This window comes from Cornus florida, unplaced genomic scaffold, assembly GCF_030987335.1.
Source record: "Cornus florida cultivar Cherokee Brave unplaced genomic scaffold, ASM3098733v1 CherokeeBrave_3.0.0_Hap2_Chr04, whole genome shotgun sequence".
In the NCBI taxonomy this organism is placed as follows: Eukaryota; Viridiplantae; Streptophyta; class Magnoliopsida; order Cornales; family Cornaceae; genus Cornus; species Cornus florida.
This window is the reverse complement of record NW_026775574.1, coordinates 16,713,698-16,736,420: the sequence shown is the minus strand read 5'-3', so window position 1 is coordinate 16,736,420 and position 22,723 is coordinate 16,713,698. Positions and strand designations below refer to the sequence as shown.

The window sequence follows — 22,723 nt, the reverse complement described above, 5'->3', positions numbered from 1 at the left end:
CGTTTCTTATGAACAAATTTATTGATTCAGCTTACTTCATTTTCTTCTTTTATTCCCTAAAGTAGCATATTGGAACAATTTGTGCTCATAATATTCCAAATCTAATACCCATCATGCATTTTCATCCTTTTGCCACGAAAGGCTTTTTTTTTTATTTTTTATTTTTAGAATGATAAAGCACGTACACACACATTTGCTCACGTTCGGGCTCCAATCTGTCCCCTCCTCTTTGAGTTTGGATAAATCATATGTCACACCCCAAATTTTAATACAAGAACTACTTGTCCTGCATTAAAAAAATCTAAGGTATAACTTCCATCAATTCTCAACATACATCCTCCATAATAGAACTACAGTGAATCTCGTCATTCAACTTAACAAACATGAGAGTCTGACAAATTTTATACAAATCCATAAATAGAGGTGCAATTCCCTCTAGTAAAACAAAACATCTATGACCACTGAATCAACTCAATAAAGTTTCATAAAACATTAACTTTATTACAATAATCAGAATAAAGGAAAAACCGAGCTAAAATAAATCAATGCGCAACGAGCTAAAATCCGTTCCCATCATGTAATCCCATCACGTTCCTACTCAACGTGTACCTGAAATGTGATAATGGGGTGAGCTCACAAGCTCAGCAATAAATGCTAAACACAATCATCGTTCAGCAAATTAACCTTACCTTATATTCCTGTATATATAAGCAACTCAAATAAGTTCATTATTCAAATGTGTATAACCCAGTTAGTTATAAACTTAATAAATAACCATCTTTTATTTTTTTATAAATCGGCATATCTCACATGAGTCCCGGGCTCCCGTCCAATAAAATGGTGTGAATCGTATAGTCCCTGACTACCAAAAACACACGTGTGGCTGGATTGTACGTCTACTCCCCAGATGATCCCTGATCACGTCCACACAATAAGGGCTCATTAGACCCATGGCCATAACAAAAGGGTAGTGCACTCCCAAATAGGTAGGTCCCTGACCATACTCAAAAGTCATCATAGAGTCAGTCCCTGACTGCCCTCCGACTAATCCAAACTCATCATTATTATTTATGGTGAATTATGAAATACATTATTAATTAATAATTTAAAATCAATAAGTAATACACCCAAACACGCTTTTAATTTAAAAACAGAACCCTATAGACTCAACTAGTGAGAGTACAAAATTCTGGACATAGCCTAATATTAGATATGAAACACGCTTTTAATTTAAAAACAGAACCCTATAGACCCAACTAGTGAGAGTACAACATTCTGGACATAGCCTAATATTAGATATGACTCCCTACAAAATTTCAGAAGCTAAGTCTTAATAATATTTCCGTACTTTCCATCTTAGTGCTGAAAATAATACTTTTTCGGGTTTTAATTTCGTAAAACTACCAAAATGTCATTTAAAAATCTGGATTTCAGCAAAACTAAGTCCATTATACTTAAAACTAATATTCTGGAATTTCAATAATTTTTTTTTTTTTGAATACTAAAAAAAAATACTCTTCTATATTTGTTTTTCAAAATTTAAAATAATTAAATATATTATTCATTTCGGTTGAACCCGGGTATTGCCCCCAACGGACTAGGCTCGGCGAGTAGATTCCAGTGATAACTTTCAATAGTCAAACCGATGTCTCACGGCAACACACTCTCCCTCACTTTCCATTGCCAAGAATGTGCTTCGTAGAGAAGAACCCAAAGTGGGTCTTCACCACCATAATGCATTTGCTTTTCTATCTGTTTTTTTCTTTTCCAACCAATATCTAACGGTTCTACCTTCTATTGACCCCAAAGTCTACTTTTAAGCTTTCTGTAGTCAATAAAGCTTAAGTTTGAAACATCAAATTGAATGCAAGACTTACAACAATAAATTATTTCACTTATTAAAATATTCCACGCTGAACTTTGATTTCTAACTCTCCGTAAATCAAACAATTCGTATAAGTATATTGATATATAATAACACCAAATCAGTTTCCATATATATACACACATATAATATCAAATCAGTCTATTAATCAAGCTTACCATGCATATAGCAAGTATAAAAACATGTGAATTACATTTATTCAATATCTATACACACAAACACACACACATGCGCATCAAGTAAATGTCCTCCATTTAAACTTATATTCAGTGCTATTAGAACATGTGATAAAGTTTCATGCCATTCTATGCCTAATTTACATCAGATCGATATACCCCAATTCATAAAAACATGTTATATTAATTCTTGATTAATCGTAATTAGGCAGAGTTTCGTATATATACAAGTATATAAAGCAAGATTAACTTGCCTGTTAAATATCGTTAAACTTTTCTCTCTAGCCGATCCTTTGGTCACCGTCTCTTTTTCTGGCTACTGCAGATTGCCAACGAAAAATAAGTAACCCGCTTCCTCTCTTTCTCTCTCGGTAATTTCTTTCTTCTTTTTTTTTTATGAAAAATAATATCCTCGTACTGATACGATGTAAAATATAAAGGATAAATATAACTGTATTCGAGATAACCTAGGACTCTTATTTAAAGTTTTAAATTTAAAAAAAAAAAACTCTATTATCTCAACTATCACGTTAAAATACTAAATACTAAATAATAAAAAAAATAATGTACGAAATTTTAGGGTTTTACATTCTACCCACCTAAAAAGAAATTTCGTCCTCGAAATTTGCATACCTTATTCGAAGAGTTGTGGGTACTTTTCCTTCATTTCTGACTCTATCTCCCAAGTAGCCTCTCTCTCGTCCTGATGATTCCACTGCACCTTCACCAAAGGTATCTCTGCCTGCCTCAACTGTTTCACCATACTGTCAATAATGCGAACAGGCATCTCAACATAGGTTGCATTAGGACGAATCTGGACCTCTGTGCAGTCAATGGCCTGAGTTTCATCCCTCAAGCACCTCCTCAACATGGAGACATGGAAAACATCATGAACAGTAGATAGTCTGGGTGGTAAAGCTAATCTATAAGCTACCTCCCCAATCCTTTCTGTGATCTCAAAAGGTCCAATGAATCGAGGAGCTAACTTCCCTTTCTTCTTGCCAAATCTCGTAACCCCCTTCATTGGTGATACTTTCAAGAACACCAAGTCACCCACACTAAACTCCAAAGCACGACGGCGTCGATCTGCATAATTCTTCTGTCGACTCTGAGCTGTGCGAAGTCGATCTCGAATGATGGCAACCTTCTCCGTAGTCTCTTGCACCAACTCTGGCCCCAAAAGACTACCATCACCAACCTCAGCCCAACATACAGGTGAACGACAAGGTCTACCATAAAGTGCCTCATATGGTGCCATGCCGATACTAGCCTGATAGCTATTATTATAAGCGAACTCAACCAATGGAATGTGATCCTCCCAACTGCCCCGAAAATCTAGCACACCAGCACGAAGCATATCCTCCAACACCTGAATGACCCTCTCGGACTGGCCATCGGTCTGAGGATGAAAAGCAGTACTCAAACTTAAAGGAGTACCAAAAGCTGCTTGGAAACTACTCCAAAATCGAGATAAAAAACGAGGATCACGATCTGAGACAATAGACACCGGCACTCCATAAAGCTTAACTATGTCTCTAATATAGATCTTACACAATTCCTTTACAGTATCAGTAGCTCGAATGGGTAGAAAATGAGCTGATTTAGTCAATCGGTCCACTATCACCCATACTGTATCATGGTTATGTATCGACCTCGGTAACCCCACTACAAAATCCATCATCACATGCTCCCATTTCCACTCAGGCACAGGCAAAGGCTGTAATAGTCCTGCTGGTCTCTGGTGCTCAGCTTTCACTCGCTGACAAGTGAGACATCTAGATACAAACTCTGCCACATCACGTTTCATGCCTTCCCACCAGAACTGCCTCTTAAGATCATGATACATCTTAGTGCCACCTGGGTGCACTGTGTACCTAGAGTGATGTGCCTCCTCTAAAATCTCTCTCTTGAGGTCTGCTAAGTCTGGAACACATAGCCTACCTCGAAATCTCATACCACCATCAGCTCCATACGTCCAGTCAACATTACCTTCATCATTAACAGCCTCAACTGCTTTGGTCTGTAACCTGTCATCCTGAGTCTGAGAATGAATGATCCGGCTGATCAAAGTAGGTTGTATAGTCAAACTACAAAGAAGAGCCCCTGTACTATGAGAACTCGGCATTATAGAAAACTCTGCCAATGCCTCTAACATCATCCACTCCTGAATCATCATAAAGGCAACTAATCCTCTCGGTTTTCGACTCAAGGCATCCGCTACCACATTAGCCTTTCCAGGATGATACTGAAGGGTCATATCAAAATCCTTCATCTTCTCCATCCACCTCCGTTGCCTTATATTCAACTCCTTCTGAGTGTAGAGGTATTTGAGGCTCTTGTGATCAGAGAATAACTCAAATTCCTCGCCATACAAGTAATGCCTCCACACCTTCAATGCAAGAACCACTGCTGCCAATTCCAGATCATGTGTAGGGTAATTCTGCTCATGTGGCTTAAGCTGCCTAGAGGCATACGCTACCACCTTGTCATCTTGCATCAAAACACAGCCAAGACCCTGATGTGATGCATCTGTGTAAATCACAAATCTCTCACCACTAACAGGAATGGTAAGAACTGGTGCCGAAGTCAATCTCGTTTTCAACTCCTCAAATGCCTGCTCACAGCGGTGATCCCAAACAAACTTCACATCCTTCCGAGTCAAACGGGTCAATGGTGCAGCAATCTTGGAGAAACCTTCAATGAAACGCCTGTAGTATCCTGCCAGTCCTAAGAAGCTACGAATCTCAGTGACAGTAGTAGGCCGTTTCCAACTCATCACAGCCTCCACCTTGGCAGAATCTACTGAAACTCCATCCTTAGAGATCACGTGCCCCAAAAACTGAATCTGCTCTTGCCAAAAATCACACTTCTCAAACTTAGCATAGAGCTGATGCTCACGCAAAGTCTGAAGTGTAATGCTCAAGTGTCTCTCATGTTCCTCCTTAGTCTTGGAATATATCAGAATGTCATCAACAAATACCACAACAAACTGATCCAAGTAAGGTCGAAACACTCGGTTCATCAAATCCATAAAAGCTGCCGGAGCGTTAGTCAGCCCAAAAGGTATGACTAAAAACTCATAGAGGCCATAACGAGTCCTAAAGGCAGTCTTAGGAATATCCTCATCCCTAATCCTCAGTTGATGGTACCCAGTCCTCAAGTCAATCTTAGAGAACAACTGCGCCCCTCTGAGTTGATCAAACAAATCATCGATGCGTGGCAATGGGTACTTGTTCTTAATAGTGACCTTATTCAGCGTACGGTAGTCAACACATAAGTGGAGTGACCCATCCTTCTTCTTGACAAAAAGAACAGGTGCTCCCCACGGTGATGTGCTAGGTCGAATAAACCCCTGATCTTGCAACTCTTGAGTCTGCTTCTTCAACTCACTCAATTCAACTGGCGCCATTCTGTAGGGTGCCCTAGAGATAGGTGAAATACCAGGAGTGAGGTCGATGCAGAAATCCACTGCCCTCCTAGGAGGCAAACCCGGAATATCCCGAAACACATCTGCATACTCTGACACTGTAGGCAACTGCTCTATAGTCACGCATTGCTCAACCACCTCGATGTGGGCCAGAAATCCCATAGTCATGGTGCCCTCAAACTCCCCACACTTATATCGAGAAGGAAACTGTCCCGGAACTGAGAATACAATAATCCTCTCATGGCAGTCCAACTGAGCATGATATCTAGCCAACCAATCCATACCCAGTATAGCATCAAATTCTCTCATACGTAATACTATTAAATCAATAGGATACTCCAACTCCCCAATTGTAACAGGGCAAGCACGACATATTCTATCAAGTGTCGTCGCGCTCCCGAGTGGAGTTGTAATAGATAAGGCATTACTTATATGTCCAGGTTCTAATCTCAGTGTATTCACAAATGATAGTGCAATAAAAGAAAATGAAGAACCTGAATCAAATAGTACTCTAGCTATACTGCCATAAATAGTAAGTGTACCTTCCACTGCTGGTGGTGCACGATCCTGTCTCCCATCTGGAACAACTGCATAAACCCTTGCACCTCCTTGTTGCTGTGGTGCCTGACCTTTCTGCTGGTTATTCTTGTGAGGCTTGGGACAATTACGAGCCAAATGTCCTTGCTCACGACAATTGTAGCAATACCCGCTGAACTGATATGGCTGTGCATCATGAGGTGTGGCTGGTACTAAAGCTGTGGATTGCTCACCTTCACCAACTCTCTGCCGTTTCCCTGCTCGCCAATCTTGTCTACCTCTCTGCCAAGACTGACCCTGCCAATTTCTCTGAGTCTGCTGCTGCTGACCCCTCTGATTCTGTTGAGAGCTACTCTGATTCTGTTGAGGGTTGCTAGCCCCCTTACCTTTCTGTTTTGCCATACGCTCCTTCTGTTTCTGAAAGGCAATGTTATTATTCTCCTCTACTGCCATAACACATTCCACCACTCTAGCATAAGTGTCAAAACGATGACCCACCACAAACTTCTTCACATAAGAGACCAATCCTCGCTCAAACTTTCTAACCTTGTGTAACTCATTCGCAACAATGTGAGGAGCGAATCGGGATAGCTCTGTAAACTTCCTCTCGTACTCACTAACTGACATCTCATTATTCTGTTCCAGCTGCGTGAACTCTGCTGCCTTCTTCTCCTTCACTGATTGTGGAAAGTATTTGCCATTGAACTGAGTTTTAAAATCATCCCAGGTCATAGTTGTAATGTCCATAACCATCCTGGTCTCTGACTGCCACCACTGGCGCGCCTCACCAAATAAAAGAAATGCACCAATCTTCCTTTTCTGCACCTCAGTGCAGTCCATCATCTCAAAATACTTTTCCATATCTTTAATCCACTTCTCAGCATCAAGTGGATCGGTAGCTCTAGTAAATTCAACAGCCCCCAATTTGCGGATATCTCTGATAAATCCAATCATAGGATTTGGCACATGAGGTGCATCCTCCAACTGAACATTGTCATGGTCAACACCACCACGACCAGCACCTCCCTGACCTATACCTCTAGCAGGTCGTCCTCTGCCTCTTCCAGCTCCTGACATCCTATTTCCAGTAAAGAATGTCAATGATAAGTCTCACAAGTAATTTATACTTAAACTGGAGCATGGTAAGAGAACAATAATTCGTATAAGTATATGCTCCTATTCTTACTATCACTTCTCTTAGCCAGGTAATTCTTAACCTAGGCTCTGATACCAAATTGTCACACCCCAAATTTTAATACAAGAACTACTTGTCCTGCATAAAAAAAAATCTAAGGTATAACTTCCATCAATTCTCAACATACATCCTCCATAATAGAACTACAATGAATCCCGTCATTCAACTTAACAAACATGAGAGTCTGACAAATTTTATACAAATCCATAAATAGAGGTGCAATTCCCTCTAGTAAAACAAAACATCTATGACCACTGAATCAACTCAATAAAGTTTCATAAAACATTAACTTTATTACAATAATCAGAATAAAGGAAAAACCGAGCTAAAATAAATCAATGCGCAACGAGCTAAAATCCGTTCCCATCATGTAATCCCATCACGTTCCTACTCAACGTGTACCTGAAATGTGATAATGGGGTGAGCTCACAAGCTCAGCAATAAATGCTAAACACAATCATCGTTCAGCAAATTAACCTTACCTTATATTCCTGTATATATAAGCAACTCAAATAAGTTCATTATTCAAATGTGTATAACCCAGTTAGTTATAAACTTAATAAATAACCATCTTTTATTTTTTTATAAATCGGCATATCTCACATGAGCCCCGGGCTCCCGTCCAATAAAATGGTGTGAATCGTATAGTCCCTGACTACCAAAAACACACGTGTGGCTGGATTGTACGTCTACTCCCCAGATGATCCCTGATCACGTCCACACAATAAGAGCTCATTAGACCTATGGCCATAACAAAAGGGTAGTGCACTCCCAAATAGGTAGGTCCCTGACCATACTCAAAAGTCATCATAGAGTCAGTCCCTGACTGCCCTCCGACTAATCCAAACTCATCATTATTATTTATGGTGAATTATGAAATACATTATTAATTAATAATTTAAAATCAATAAGTAATACACCCAAACACGCTTTTAATTTAAAAACAGAACCCTATAGACCCAACTAGTGAGAGTACAAAATTCTGGACATAGCCTAATATTAGATATGAAACACGCTTTTAATTTAAAAACAGAACCCTATAGACCCAACTAGTGAGAGTACAACATTCTGGACATAGCCTAATATTAGATATGACTCCCTACAAAATTTCAGAAGCTAAGTCTTAATAATATTTCCGTACTCTCCATCTTAGTGCTGAAAATAATACTTTTTCGGGTTTTAATTTCGTAAAACTACCAAAATGTCATTTAAAAATCTGGATTTCAGCAAAACTAAGTCCATTATACTTAAAACTAATATTCTGGAATTTCAATAATTTTTTTTTTTTTGAATACTAAAAAAAAATACTCTTCTATATTTGTTTTTCAAAATTTAAAATAATTAAATATATTATTCATTTCGGTTGAACCCGGGTATTGCCCCCAACGGACTAGGCTCGGCGAGTAGATTCCAGTGATAACTTTCAATAGTCAAACCGATGTCTCACGGCAACACACTCTCCCTCACTTTCCATTGCCAAGAATGTGCTTCGTAGAGAAGAACCCAAAGTGGGTCTTCACCACCATAATGCATTTGCTTTTCTATCTGTTTTTTTCTTTTCCAACCAATATCTAACGGTTCTACCTTCTATTGACCCCAAAGTCTACTTTTAAGCTTTCTGTAGTCAATAAAGCTTAAGTTTGAAACATCAAATTGAATGCAAGACTTACAACAATAAATTATTTCACTTATTAAAATATTCCACGCTGAACTTTGATTTCTAACTCTCCGTAAATCAAACAATTCGTATAAGTATATTGATATATAATAACACCAAATCAGTTTCCATATATATACACACATATAATATCAAATCAGTCTATTAATCAAGCTTACCATGCATATAGCAAGTATAAAAACATGTGAATTACATTTATTCAATATCTATACACACAAACACACACACATGCGCATCAAGTAAATGTCCTCCATTTAAACTTATATTCAGTGCTATTAGAACATGTGATAAAGTTTCATGCCATTCTATGCCTAATTTACATCAGATCGATATACCCCAATTCATAAAAACATGTTATATTAATTCTTGATTAATCGTAATTAGGCAGAGTTTCGTATATATACAAGTATATAAAGCAAGATTAACTTGCCTGTTAAATATCGTTAAACTTTTCTCTCTAGCCGATCCTTTGGTCACCGTCTCTTTTTCCGGCTACTGCAGATTGCCAACGAAAAATCAGTAACCCGCTTCCTCTCTTTCTCTCTCGGTAATTTCTTTCTTTTTTTTTTTTTTTTTATGAAAAATAATATTCTCGTATTGATACGATGTAAAATATAAAGGATAAATATAACTGTATTCGAGATAACCTAGGACTCTTATTTAAAGTTTTAAATTTTTAAAAAAAACTCTATTATCTCAACTATCACGTTAAAATACTAAATACTAAATAATAAAAAAAATAATGTACAAAATTTTAGGGTTTTACATCATATCATTGGATTAGACACACTACCCTTTCTTTAAAGTTACGAGAGTTCGATACCAACAATCAAATGCATTAAATATCTTCATGCCTTCCAGCCACGAGCTTATCTTTCTCTTTGTATCCGTGTAATCATAAACATCTTTCACTTCTGCAATTTAACTGAGAAAATCCTTAGCAATTGTGTTGCTCCTTTTCGATTGAAAAAGAAATTATGAGTGCAAGTTATTTGTATGTAAAAAAAAAAAAAACATGTTCCAAAATTCAAAGTAAAAAAGGATGACAACCACTAAAATAAAAAAAGAAATGCAGGCACATACAAATGCCTACTATATAGAGTTTCAAACTTTCAATCCTCCCCTCTCATTTGAGGACAATGGCAAAAATAAATAAAAATAAATAAATAAAATAAATAAAAATAAAAATTACACTAACTCCCCCAAGTTTGGATTAAACACAGATAGATACATGCATTTTTCACTTCTACAATTTAAGTGAGAAAATCCTTTAGCAATTGTGTTGCTCCTTCAGGTTGAAAAAGAGTTGGTAAATCAAGTTACGAGGGGAAGTTAAAAAATAATAATAATTATAATAAATAAAGTCAAATTATGAGGACAAGTCGTTAGTATTTTTAATCCTTCAAGCTAACACACGTACTCTCCAAAATGAGTAAATGAATCATTTTCGAAAATGAGTAGCAAAGTTACGGGCACATACTACTATATATGATTTTAATTTTGATATCAATTATAATTGGTCAAAAGCTTATGGTATTAGGTAATACTACATACACATCTATTTATATCCTTACATTTTTCTATCTAAATCCAATGAGGGATAAAGTTCCCCCTTGTAACATTAACAATATAATATGTTAGACGTAACTCTAAATACCTAATAATCAAAAGATCCATTAATGTCGAGGTTCAGTTTGGTTTGGTTGTAGAGTAAATGAAATATTTTGTTTGGTATAAATTACTAAGGCTTCGATTGGATAAACACGAGAGAAAAGAAAATAAATGACAGTATTAGTTAGAAGATAAAATAAAAGAAAGTAAATTATAACAATTACCTTTATTAGTCATGTTTGGATAAATTATGAGAGAAAAAAAGAAAAGAAAAAAAAAAAGAAATGTTAGTATTCTTCTTTGAAAAAGATAGATGACACAAAAGAAAAAGGAAAAAAAAAAAAAAAAAAAAGGATAAGAACTAAATTATTATCATAATTTTTTTATAAAATGAGAGTCAAATGACTCAAATGTTATAAGGTAGTTTTGAAATTATAAAAATACTACTTGCTCACTATTATTTCTCATTTTTGAGAGGATAGCACATGAGAGCTATCCCTCCAAATCTTTTTTTTTTTTTTTTCTCTTTACTAAAAGTTATCCAAACACATTTTTCACTATTTTTCTTTTCTTTGCCAAATCCCTCAAAATCACTCCATCCAAATGAAGCCTAAATGAAAAGAAAAGGAATGAGAAATTCAAACAGATACAGATGATTTTGTTATCCACTTAAAAATGGAAAGAAATGAAAGAAAATGCAAGGAAATGCAAATTATTATTATTTTTTTTTAATAAAACTTCGTTAATACTAAATTTGCTCTTATCATTATATTTTAAACAAAACGAAAAATAGTATGGTATTTTCCCAAATATAATTACTACTATCATTTTATTTTATTTTTGTTTATTAATCAACTACACGGTAATTAACATTTTTTTCTTTTTTTCCTATCTCGTTATTTTCAATTGTACCAAACACTAAGCTATGTTTGGTATGGTGGGAAAGAAAAGAAATGATAACATTAATTATGAGGGAAAGGAGAGGGAAGAATAATTTTAACCCTCTATCGTATTTAGTTGATTAATGAAAGGAAAAAAAAAAAAAAAAAGAAGATAATAATCCGATTGGGAAAAGAAAGGAAAGAAAACTATTTTAATAAATTTATTATTATACCCTTTTTATATTTTTAAAAGATAAATTTATAAATTTAACTACTCAGTAATTTATAGGCCACGGATGATGGGCCACTAGAAAAAAATAAAAATAAATAAAATTTAGGGCAAATCATTTCAACCTCCCCAATTGCCTCCAGCTCTATTCTCGTTCTCACTGAACTTGCCCCCACTTTCTCTCTCTCTCTCTCTCTCCTACAATCAAGTGTATTCTTGAATCTGTGTAAGGATAAATCTGACATCAGAAATAATACATTAAGCCTCTTCTTTTTTTTCCTTCTATTTTCTCTCATCTTCAGGAGGATAAGAAAGTTACTATTTAAGTCTTATGATATCATTTCAAAAGTTACTAATTTACCCTTATATTCAAGTTTGAAAATTTAAATTCTAAGGACATATATGAAAAGATATAAAATATATTATTTTTTAAAAAAAGTGAACAATTATTCTAGGACAAACCAAAAAAAAAGTATGACATTTTTTTTTAAACAAAGAAAATATATTTTTTCTTTTCTCTCTAACAATTTATGTCAAATATAATTTTTTAATCACCCTCCGTCACTCTTTTTTTCATTGCACCAAATTGACCCATAAAGTACAAGTGAAGCCTCGATCTACATGTTCCCTTATTTATTGTTTAGTTTAATACTCCCTCCGTCCCTTACTAAGTAATTCATTTTTTTCTTTTTACATGTCTCAAATTAGTTGTCCTTTTTGAAAAGTTAAAGCATCTTTTCTTTATATTTCTATTTTCGTCCTTTATCTTTTTAAAAAATTTTAAATTTTATAATTATATATATTTAAATTAAAAAAAATAATTTACTAATTTTAAAAAAGAATAATACATCGAATATTTTTTTAAAAAAATTATAAAATTAAAGATGGAAAACTAATCCGACTCGGAGGTAGTAATTTAAATTTCGTGTTATTTTTTTTGTGCAATCTGTGTTGGGTGACTTTTGAGTTGTCACTATAAAGCCTCTGCCTTCCTGAAGCAAAACTACACATCAATGACAAGCACCTTTATTGCGATCAACGTCATCAATCAATGCATCCAACGGCTTGTATCTTTTCTCTTCCATCATCATTTCAATCCTCTCTCTCTCCCACACCTGTGTACATTAGCTGTCAAGACTGACCTATGAGCTTTTGACTAGTACGTGCGAAGACTGTACTACGAATTCAAGTCTAAAACCAACCAGATAAAAGAGCGCATTCATTCAATTGAGAGTTCAAAATGAATTACAAGTCCTCCTTTAAATACGTAATCGCCCTTTTTCTCACCATTCTGATTTCTTAGAGAGAGAAACTGTAGAGAGAGAAACTGTTCAGAGAGAATGAAGCCACCCCTTGTTCACATCAATGGCTTCCATTGTAGAGTTATCTTCGTTCAAAGGGTAAGCTCTTCTATGCCGTGTTTATTAAGTATTCTTGTTAACGCCATCCAATTTTTCAAATATTTTATTCCTTGATTTATAGGTAATGCAGAAATTTTCAATTACAAAAAGGTAGAATTCAAGTGAAATGAGTGGTGTCGGAAAAAATTACAGGTACGTGTCTTTAAATGCATTTTAACTTTTCTGATCATGTTACATCTTAAGATTTAATTGTTTTTTTTAATGTGTTAATTTTTTTTCTTCATATTTAGTTTTACTGCCTTAAAATGAGTACGTGATCCATTTAACCAAATGTGAGTTTTAGTAGTTGTTTATTAATATTTATTTTATTTTATTATTATTATTTTTTTGACATGAAAATTATTTATGACATCTTTTATGGACCAAATTTTACTTATTTAGGACTTATTTGTGCATACTTGTTAAACATGCATTTCATTTCCCATAAACCAATAAATTATCCATTTCTTACCTAAACTGTTCAATGGTAATTTTGTATAAATGAATTAATGAGTAGTGAATTTCTAATCAAAACTTCTTGAGAATATAGTACTGAAAATGTTATTTAGAAATTATATTTTGCTTATAACCTAATCTTATGATATATACACTACTTAAATTGCTAAGTAATGTTGTAGTTTGTAGCAGTCATAAAGTCAATGAAAACCATTTATAATAGCATAACTGAGCAAATTTGTTCTTCTACAAAGCTAGTATTATTATTATTTTTGTGTTTATTTTTTAATTTCTGTTTCATTTCTTGTTTAAACAATGCTTAGTGTTTAGGTGATTTTGATAAATTTATGTATCTGTTAACAGTGACATAATGATAAGTTATTCGTTGTAAAAGTTTAATGGTATAGGGATTTTTCCAAATCAGCTGCCTATGGAATATTTAGTTGGCTGTGGTAATGCTACATAATATGTCATGACTTATGATGGAACAAGCTTTATAAATAAGATAAGCATCAAATTTGATACAATGGAGTGGTGAAAAAGGATTTGTGTTGGTAGCCTCAGTATGTGGGAATAAGATGTTAGTTTTGATGAGTTGTGAAGGTATAAACACTTGGGGTGTGTTTGGATAGTATTAGTTATGAGAGAAAAGAAAAGAAAAGATAGTTTGGTGAGAAAAGAAAAGAAAGGATAGTAATAATTTCTATTTGTGTTTGGATAGAACGGGAGAAAAGAAAAGAAATGATAGTTATTCTTGTTTGGATAAAATAGAGGGGAGAAAAGAAAAGAAAGGATAATAGACAAATTACTTTTTTATCCTTTCATAATCACGGGACTTGAATGGAATAATAAATCTGTGTATTGATTTGTGGAGGCTAATTTTGGTATTATCAAAATACCACTAAAACCACTATCCTTTCTCTCCCTATCTCTCCCTATCTTCTCAAAATTGAGGAGAAAGCAAATGAAAGATAGGGAGGGATAGCTATCCCTCCCTATCTCTCCTTATCCCTCCCTATCCCTCCACTTAACTTACCCAAACACACACTACACTATCCTCTCTTTTCTTTTCTCTCCCTATCCCTCCAAATCAACCCTACCAAACACACTCTTGAAGAACCGAGGAATCTATTAGTTTCTGCCACTCTCAAAGGGGAGTTGCAAGGATTCAAGTTCCGTTGGACATGGGTGTGTGGGTCATACTATAAGAAACGGATGTTAGAATGGCTCAATATATTTTTGTAATGTTTTTACTTCCTTGAAGATAGGACTTCTGTCACTTCTCAGTGAACATCCTCTAAGGGAATATGTTGCATTGCTGAAATTTTTCTGATGCCTGCATCAGTATTTCTTTAGGAGCTATAGTTAATGTTGCTTTCATGTGTAACATGCACTTTTGAAACTGCCTTGCCTACCCACCCCCGCTGCCGCTCCCGGTCCCGCGGGCACTCGTTCTAAAATCCCAATAAAAAAAGAAGAGTAGGAAAGAAAGGAAGAAGAAAACGGTGCTTAGCCATTCGGTTGTTGACTTGTGGTGATAGGAGGATTAGTTTTTGTCAAGTTGAGCTAAACTAGATGATAACTTACTATTCATTTTTTCAAAGCTTATCAGCATTGTTATTTGATTTTAATCACATATTTTTCCTTAAGCTAATTGTGTTCCATTATGTTTTGTTGTAGAAATCATGGCATCGGTGATTGGAGCCAGCTCTGCTATGCAACTAGGGGTGGCAAAGTTCGACATGACTCGCCAACACGACACGTACACGATACGAGTTAAATGGGTAATGGGTTTACTATAAACGGGTTCGTATCATAAACGGATTGACATGATTAACCCGTTAAGTTAAACGTGTCGTGTTCGGGTTTTAGAGTTCAACCCATTTAATTCGTTTTGACCTGTTTAATTAAATGTGTCACCCGTGAAACCGTATAACCTATTTTGACCTGATAAGGGACATTTAGGTCATTTCATACTATACATAAGAAACCCTACATAATGCGCCTTTAGTCATTAGAGAATATCTGCCGCTGCGTTTTCTTTCTCTTCTCTCTGGACTCTTCAGTCTCTCTCTAGTCTATGTCTCTCCTCTTTCCTCTTCAGAGTTCAGACAAGAGTGAAGAGACGACTCCCTTTCTCTCTCAAATCCTCAATGATCGATCTCTATCATCGATATATCTAATATCTTCAGTCCAGTCTCCAGTCCTCCATCTCTATTATCGTGAACTCACCTGGATGATCGGATCTCTATCTTCAGTCCGTCTCCAATCTTCCGTCTTGTACAACTCATTGCACACACCTGATTCTTCTATAACTCAGTGAACTCACCCGGATCTATCTTCTTGTTTAGGTAAAATACTAAAATTATTTATGGTGTATGGTTTATCTAAATATTGTTTTGGTCCTCCCTCTTTATGGTTTATCTAAAATTATTTATGGTTTTCGTTGGGATTTTGTTTATGGGATCGATTTAATTTTTTTGATTGCTGATTTGCTGAATTTGTTGTTTTTGTGGATAGCCTGAGTGTATAGTTGATTTTTTTTTTTTGGGCTTTTGTGCAGTTGTTTTCAAATGCACTCCTCTTTTCAGCTCTCCTTAATGAATTTTACTTATTAATAAATAATAAAAAAATGCCTTTTTCATTTGATTTATTCTAATGGGAATGTTCTTCTTAGGAAAGAGAACAACATAAACACTGATTATGTTTAAGCTTAAAAAAAGTAAACATTAAACAAAAACTGTTATGAAATGGGTCTATTTATTTATTTTATTATTTTTTTGAGTGTGGAGAAAATGCAGAGATCCACAGGAAATAGGAATCTGCATGTGTAGAGGTACCTGTATTTCTATTCAATTTCGTGTTTCATGTGTGCAATCAACAGAAGAATCATCATAGTTGGATGCTCAATCGGAAAGGGAAGAAATTTTTCTGAGAAAATAAATTGTATGAAAAGAAACAGAAGGAAAATATAAGAAAACTATTGTGAAGTTTAGAAGCAGTGTGCCTCAGACTTAACTTAGTTCTATGGATATTTTTTCATTTGTGTGCTAAATGGGTAACCTGGAAGTTATAGTGACTCTCTGTTGTATATGTGGAGATTTTTGATTTATTTCCATTACTACTCATTTTGTATAAGTTTTAACTGGTACAATGGATATAAAGTGAATCTCTGCCATTCAGAGAAAATTTTGTTTTACTTCATTAGCTCTCAATTTATTACACATTTTTAACTCAAAAGTTTGTTTAATTTCAAATTATATTCTTATTGCAGAAAATAGTGAACTAATAAATTTTTTGTTTATGATTTTTTATAGGTACAATGATGCTTCAAATGGATGACTTGATTGATGATGTGATGAAACTAAATATAAAGAATGATGATCCTGCTGAACATGACCAAAACTTAAAATCCCTCAAGATTCAGTTTAAGACATTTCCATTAAACAATTTATTTGGTTCTGTAATAATTAATAACTTTACTAGCTTTGTTTTTAATCTGTGTCTTTTGTATCAACTTATGACTTATGTGAGTTTCAGACATTTTTATTAATCTCTTTTGTTTTTATTTGTTTTTACTTGTTTGCTATTATTTTAATCTTTAGCCAAATTAAACAGGTTAAGTTGTTAAACGGGTAAACGTGTATAACAGGTCTTTATACAGGTCGTGTTTGGTGTGTCTAATATAATCTGTTTATTAAATGGGTTATACGTGTTGTGTCGTATCACCCGTTTAATAAACATGTTATGTACGGGTTTAGAATATGTGACATGATTATTAATCGTGTTGTGTTGGGGTTGACATGTTTAATATTATACCCATAGGTCGACACGACATGATTATGATACGTGAACCCGAATTGTCACCCCTATATGCAACGCCTGAGGCGGCTTCTATGCTTTCTCCCTCTATATTGATAGTGAAAGAACGTATATAAAATTCAAAGTGCAGGTTTGGGTCTATTGCAAGTTCTTTGCAGCCAATGATGGGTGAATTGTAGTGATAGAAAGTGCTGCTACATTACTCGTTTATTTGCTTCTGTAATATTCTGTAATATTCATGGTTCTTTGTTGTTGTATGTTTCAGAATCTGGGGCATCATATGGAAGATTTAAACTTGATACGGTGATAATCCACATCTTCATTGCGGGGTTAGGGTATACCATACATGTAGACAAAAAAAAATTCAAAAGTTTAATGAGAATAAAGCTGGGTTAGGGTATACCATACATGTAGACAAAAAAAATTTAAACTTTAATGAGAAAAAAGCTGAAAGAGACACTGAAGTGCAAAAGGAGGAGAGTGTTGACTGCGAGAAATCACTCAAGGCAGTAAACGACATCAAGTCCATCCTACTTTACCAATTAGGCTGAAGGAGACGGAGGCCAAGGGGGCGGGTGAGTTAATATTTATATATATATATACACATATGTGTTGATAGCTTTTGTTTTTTGTTACTTTTTTTTTTTTTTTTTTCAAAATTAATCCTTGGGGATTGAGGTTAAAGAGTCTAAGGCTAAAGAGGTTATTCTGTCTAACAAAGAGAGTGGACTAAGGTGCAGACACTATCTCAGCCCAACAAATTCAAAAGTACTAGTAGCTATGTTGTATGATCTGTTATATATTTGTGTGTATATCTTATACAAAACAGTTGCATCCGCAAGGAATTAAGTGAATTTGCCATACCCCATTAGTAATGGGGTGGTCTACTCAGCATACAGTGAGATCATTCGGGGGACAGGACTCCAAGAGTTGGAGTTTCTTTGTCTGCAAAGTTTTGTCTGAATCATGCTCCCTCAAACAAAGAAACTCCAACTCTTGGGTTCCTGTCCTTCCCTCAAATGATCTCACTGTATGTATGCTGAGAAGAACACCCCATTACTAATGGGTATGACTGTAAACTTTAATAATTTGTGTTAAGCCATTAATCACAAATTTACATGAATTTCATATCTTAGAATTTCATGATTTTCACATATCTATAATGCATAAATAAATGGTTAGATATAAATACCTCGATTCATAATATCAAACCTTGTTGAGATTAAATCCAATGTCTAGATCATTTAACCACGAACTAATCTGCAACTCTGATCAATAAGCAAAGGTGGGAACTGGTTTATCTCTCTTGGCCTTTTACACATATAAAACTTTTACGTGTTGTATCATTAATTGTACATAATTGATGGAGTAAATGCACTTTTATAAAGGCAGGGAGATGATCAATTTTTCTTTTAGTAAGAAATAAGAAAGGAAAACACTTCTTCAATAAGTAATTTCCAAAAAAGTAATTATAAGTTGACTAAAAATAAATAATATTAATTGATATCTATTTACTTAGTCACCAAATAATATATCACATGTCCAAATCATGTGGGCCACAATTAAATAAATAATCTTACATTCTCCTACTTGGCCACATATGTAATTTCTGTAGTGGTTTAGTAAAATAGTCATTAGTGTGCACCATAAATCAGATTAAGGTATTAAGTTGGTCATCATAAATACTATGGTAAACAAACTACCAATGTGAATCATGGTGGTTGTATGTCCCTAAATGACACAGTCCCTTCCATGTACCACAACACTAGTAACCTATTCAACATAGTCTATATATCAATAATGATCTAACAATAATGTCTTTTCCAAGACTATTCATATTACCACTTATTAAAGCAATACGTAACATTAACTAATAGGAAATATCAGAAACACAATTAATGAGCACAAAATGTCAAATATATATAAGCACTGTTAAGCAATCCACAATTAAAAAATAATCATCATTGACTACATTCAAGACCCATTCTTTTAACATGTGCTATAAATGTCTTGGGTAGTAGTCCATTCGTTAATGTCTATTATATGTTCAATAGACATTCATTGTTTCTCAACATCTTCTTTAATGATAAAGTATTTCAACTTTATAATACCTATCATTTTTAATACAAGAAGATCAACAATTGCAGTATAAATTTTCAGCAATCTGAAAATAGTACCTATAACTCCAAATTCTGAAATAAATTCAGCAATAATAAATTGTAGCCTCAAAGCATGCTACAAATTAAAAATTCATAATAGACAAAGTAATAAAAAATTACTTTATACTTTTTCATAATATTGTTCTTCCAGCCAAAATAAACAAATAACCAATTAAAAAATATCTTCCTAAGTGTGAGCATATAATCTTTTATCACATACCAACTTGTATATACATCAAACTTCACATTATATGCATAAGGAATATTTTTTGCTTCTTTACCTTCTAGCTAACTCATTCTATGGGATTGCATTAGGCTGAATTTATCCCTTTTTATGTATGAAGCAATACTAGTTGAATAATATTCCATACCAAATCCTTTTAGAACTCTTTCAATATATGCTTTCTGAGATAATTCTAAAAATTCACGTGATCTATTAAGAAATATTTCTATTACTATCATGTAGGATGCCTCATCTATATCTTTCATTTCAAAGTTCTTAGAGATAACTTTTAGTTTCATATAATAAACTAAGATCACTACTAGCAAATAAAATATCATCAATATATAGAATCAGAAATATAAACTTACTCCCACTAACTTTCTAGTATATACACTGATTAATAGTGTTTTCTTTAAAATAAAAAAAAAATAATGATATCATTAAACTTAATATACCATTGTTAGAAAGCTTGTTTAAATTCATATATTGACATCTTAAGTTTACAGACCATTAATTTCTTTACCCTCTAATGTGAGGCCTTCAGGTTGTTCCATATATACTTTCTCTTATAAACTCTCATTCATAAAAGTTGTATTCACATTCATTTAATGTAACTCTAAATCATAATAAGTTACTAATGCCATAATATTTTAAAATATTCCTTCTTAGATACTGGAGAGAAGGTTTCTTTATAATCTCTTCATTTATGGCACTAATTTATTTAGTAAAGTCATTACTGTTAATGGCTTGTGAATATGTAACCAGATCCGTATATATCTCACTATATATTAAAATCAAATTTTTACAGATATATCACATAGTCATCCGGAATAATAGATCTCCTTTCTCTTTGAGATCGTATTAATATTATTCCTTATAATTCTTCTACAATCTATTCATTGGTGACAATCTCATTATAGAGTTGTTGATCATTCAATTATTTTTCGTTATTGTACGGTTCAACAACTAAAGGAACAAATATTTCCTTAGAAGTTACGGGTAAAGAGATTTGTACCCTAACTTCTGGAATGATCAAATTCTTATTTTTATCACTTCCACTGATTTCACCATTCTTAATGAATCTGTCATTACCGGTTTCAATAATTATTGTACTATGTTTAGGATAGTAAAACTTGTACCCTTTAGATTACTTAATATCCACAACATTATGAGTAACGAGGAATTACTTAACATACTCCTAACCAATTCCATAAGAGTACGATTACGCCTTACAGCTACACACTTCTGCTGTGGCATGTATAGCAAAGTGTATTTAGCACAAATGCCATATATTTCAAGGAGTTTAACAAACAGTTAGAGTATTAACTCGTTTCATCATACTTTCCATAATATTCACCACCTCTATATGACTTTATGATTTTTACTTTTCTATCTAATTGTTTTTCAACCTCATTTATATATACTTCAAGAGTACCCACTGCTTGAGATTTTTCATACAACAAATAGATATATCCATAATGTGAAAAATCAAACTATAAAGGCAATAAAATACTTTTCTCCTCCAAAAGATGGAACATCAAAAGGTCTACAAATGTCTATATGAATAATTTCAAGAAGCTATTTACTTATTGTGGCTTATTTCTTTGTGTGTTTGGTTTGTTTACCTTTAATACAATCCACACACACACAAAAATCAGTAAAGTTTAGATTCAGAAGAATCACATCCTTTACTAATTTTCCTAACATTTCACTAGATATTGATCTAGTCTTTTATGCCACAAGGAAGATAAATTTTCTATTAATTGAGTTATGCTTAATTCTAACATTATGATACAAGATCAAAAGGTTTTTTAATAAATAAATTATCAAGTTTAAATTTACAGAAATCATCAACAATAATACCATAACTCACAAATTAGAATTTCTTGAATAAACATCATTATCAAATTTAAATAAAAAACCATTAACAAATTTTTTTGAAATAAAATTAAATTATAGGAAATTGAATAAACATAAAAGTTTAAAATAATTTAAATAAAATCCACTATCTAACATTAAACATAATGTCACAATGGTTTCAACAAAACTTTTTCCCAATTACCATAAATGAGAAATTCTTATTTGAATTTATGGTTTAGACCATAAGAAATTCTTGCATCTATTAGAAATATAAAAATTAGTACTTAAGTCAACTTATCATGTATTAGAAAGAATTTCAATAAGTAATTCGAAATATACAAAAACCAAAAGCTTACCATTTTTTTTTTGAATCATTCTTTATATTTCATGTAATCTTCTAAAAGTGTTCAATATAATAATGATACTTTTTCATTATTACATTCCTTTTTTTTAGTAGATTGACCTAAATCTTTTAATTTTGGGTGTTGCTCACTTAATGCCTTTTCAGGCTTATTCCCAAAATTTATTTATAACTTCTTGAGTCATCAAATAAACATAATGATTACCTTGCTACTTAAATCTCGTCTCCTCCTAAATTAACATAATGGTCAATTCATTCACTTCCACTTGACTTAATTCGAAATGACCCATACTGAGTGGACAAAAAATTAAAAATAAATTTAATGAGAAATTTCTCATCCATAATCATCCATAAGGTTCTCAATTTTATAGCAACATTAGTCATCTTAAGAACATACCCATACATGATAAGAGTACCAACAAAATTGCATAGTAATGATATAAATTAGTAATTTTCGTTTTAGATATTTATGTACAATACGAAAACATTCTTCTAGTCAAAAATATTCCTTAGCACTATCACTATTGGAAATAATTATTCACATAACTATAATGCTTAATCTGTTCGACCTCTTCCAAACTTTATGGAGAATCCTTTCTCCCTCACTGTCTTTATCAGTAATAACAGTAGGTTTCTCAATTTAAAATGCTAAATCAAGATTTAACACATCTAAATTTTGAACTCAACTTACTTATTTCATTATAAGAAGTTAGTCCTATTGAGAATCAGAACAGATGTAGCATGCATATTAAGAGATATACTAAAACAAATATAATAAGATAAAATGCTCACAACAATAATGCTTTGAGTTAACAACACGTTT

General features: G+C 33.5%; 1 protein-coding gene and 1 long non-coding RNA gene across 2 annotated transcripts; one reads left to right on the top strand and one right to left on the bottom strand.

Annotated features, from left to right (window-relative positions):
* Window positions 1-5,931: 5,931 nt before the first annotated feature.
* On the bottom strand, window positions 5,932-7,102 carry LOC132304785 (uncharacterized). Its single transcript, XM_059802504.1, has 2 exons — window positions 6,031-7,102; window positions 5,932-5,936 (listed from the first exon to the last, which is right to left on the bottom strand). Exons 1-2 carry the CDS (start codon window positions 7,100-7,102, stop codon window positions 5,932-5,934), a joined length of 1,077 nt encoding a protein of 358 aa, XP_059658487.1.
* Window positions 7,103-15,265: 8,163 nt separating this feature from the next.
* LOC132302872 (uncharacterized) lies at window positions 15,266-17,043 on the top strand. The gene is made up of 2 exons (XR_009480958.1): window positions 15,266-15,826; window positions 16,793-17,043. It is a non-coding gene; the product is annotated as an uncharacterized LOC132302872 (long non-coding RNA).
* Window positions 17,044-22,723: the final 5,680 nt, after the last annotated feature.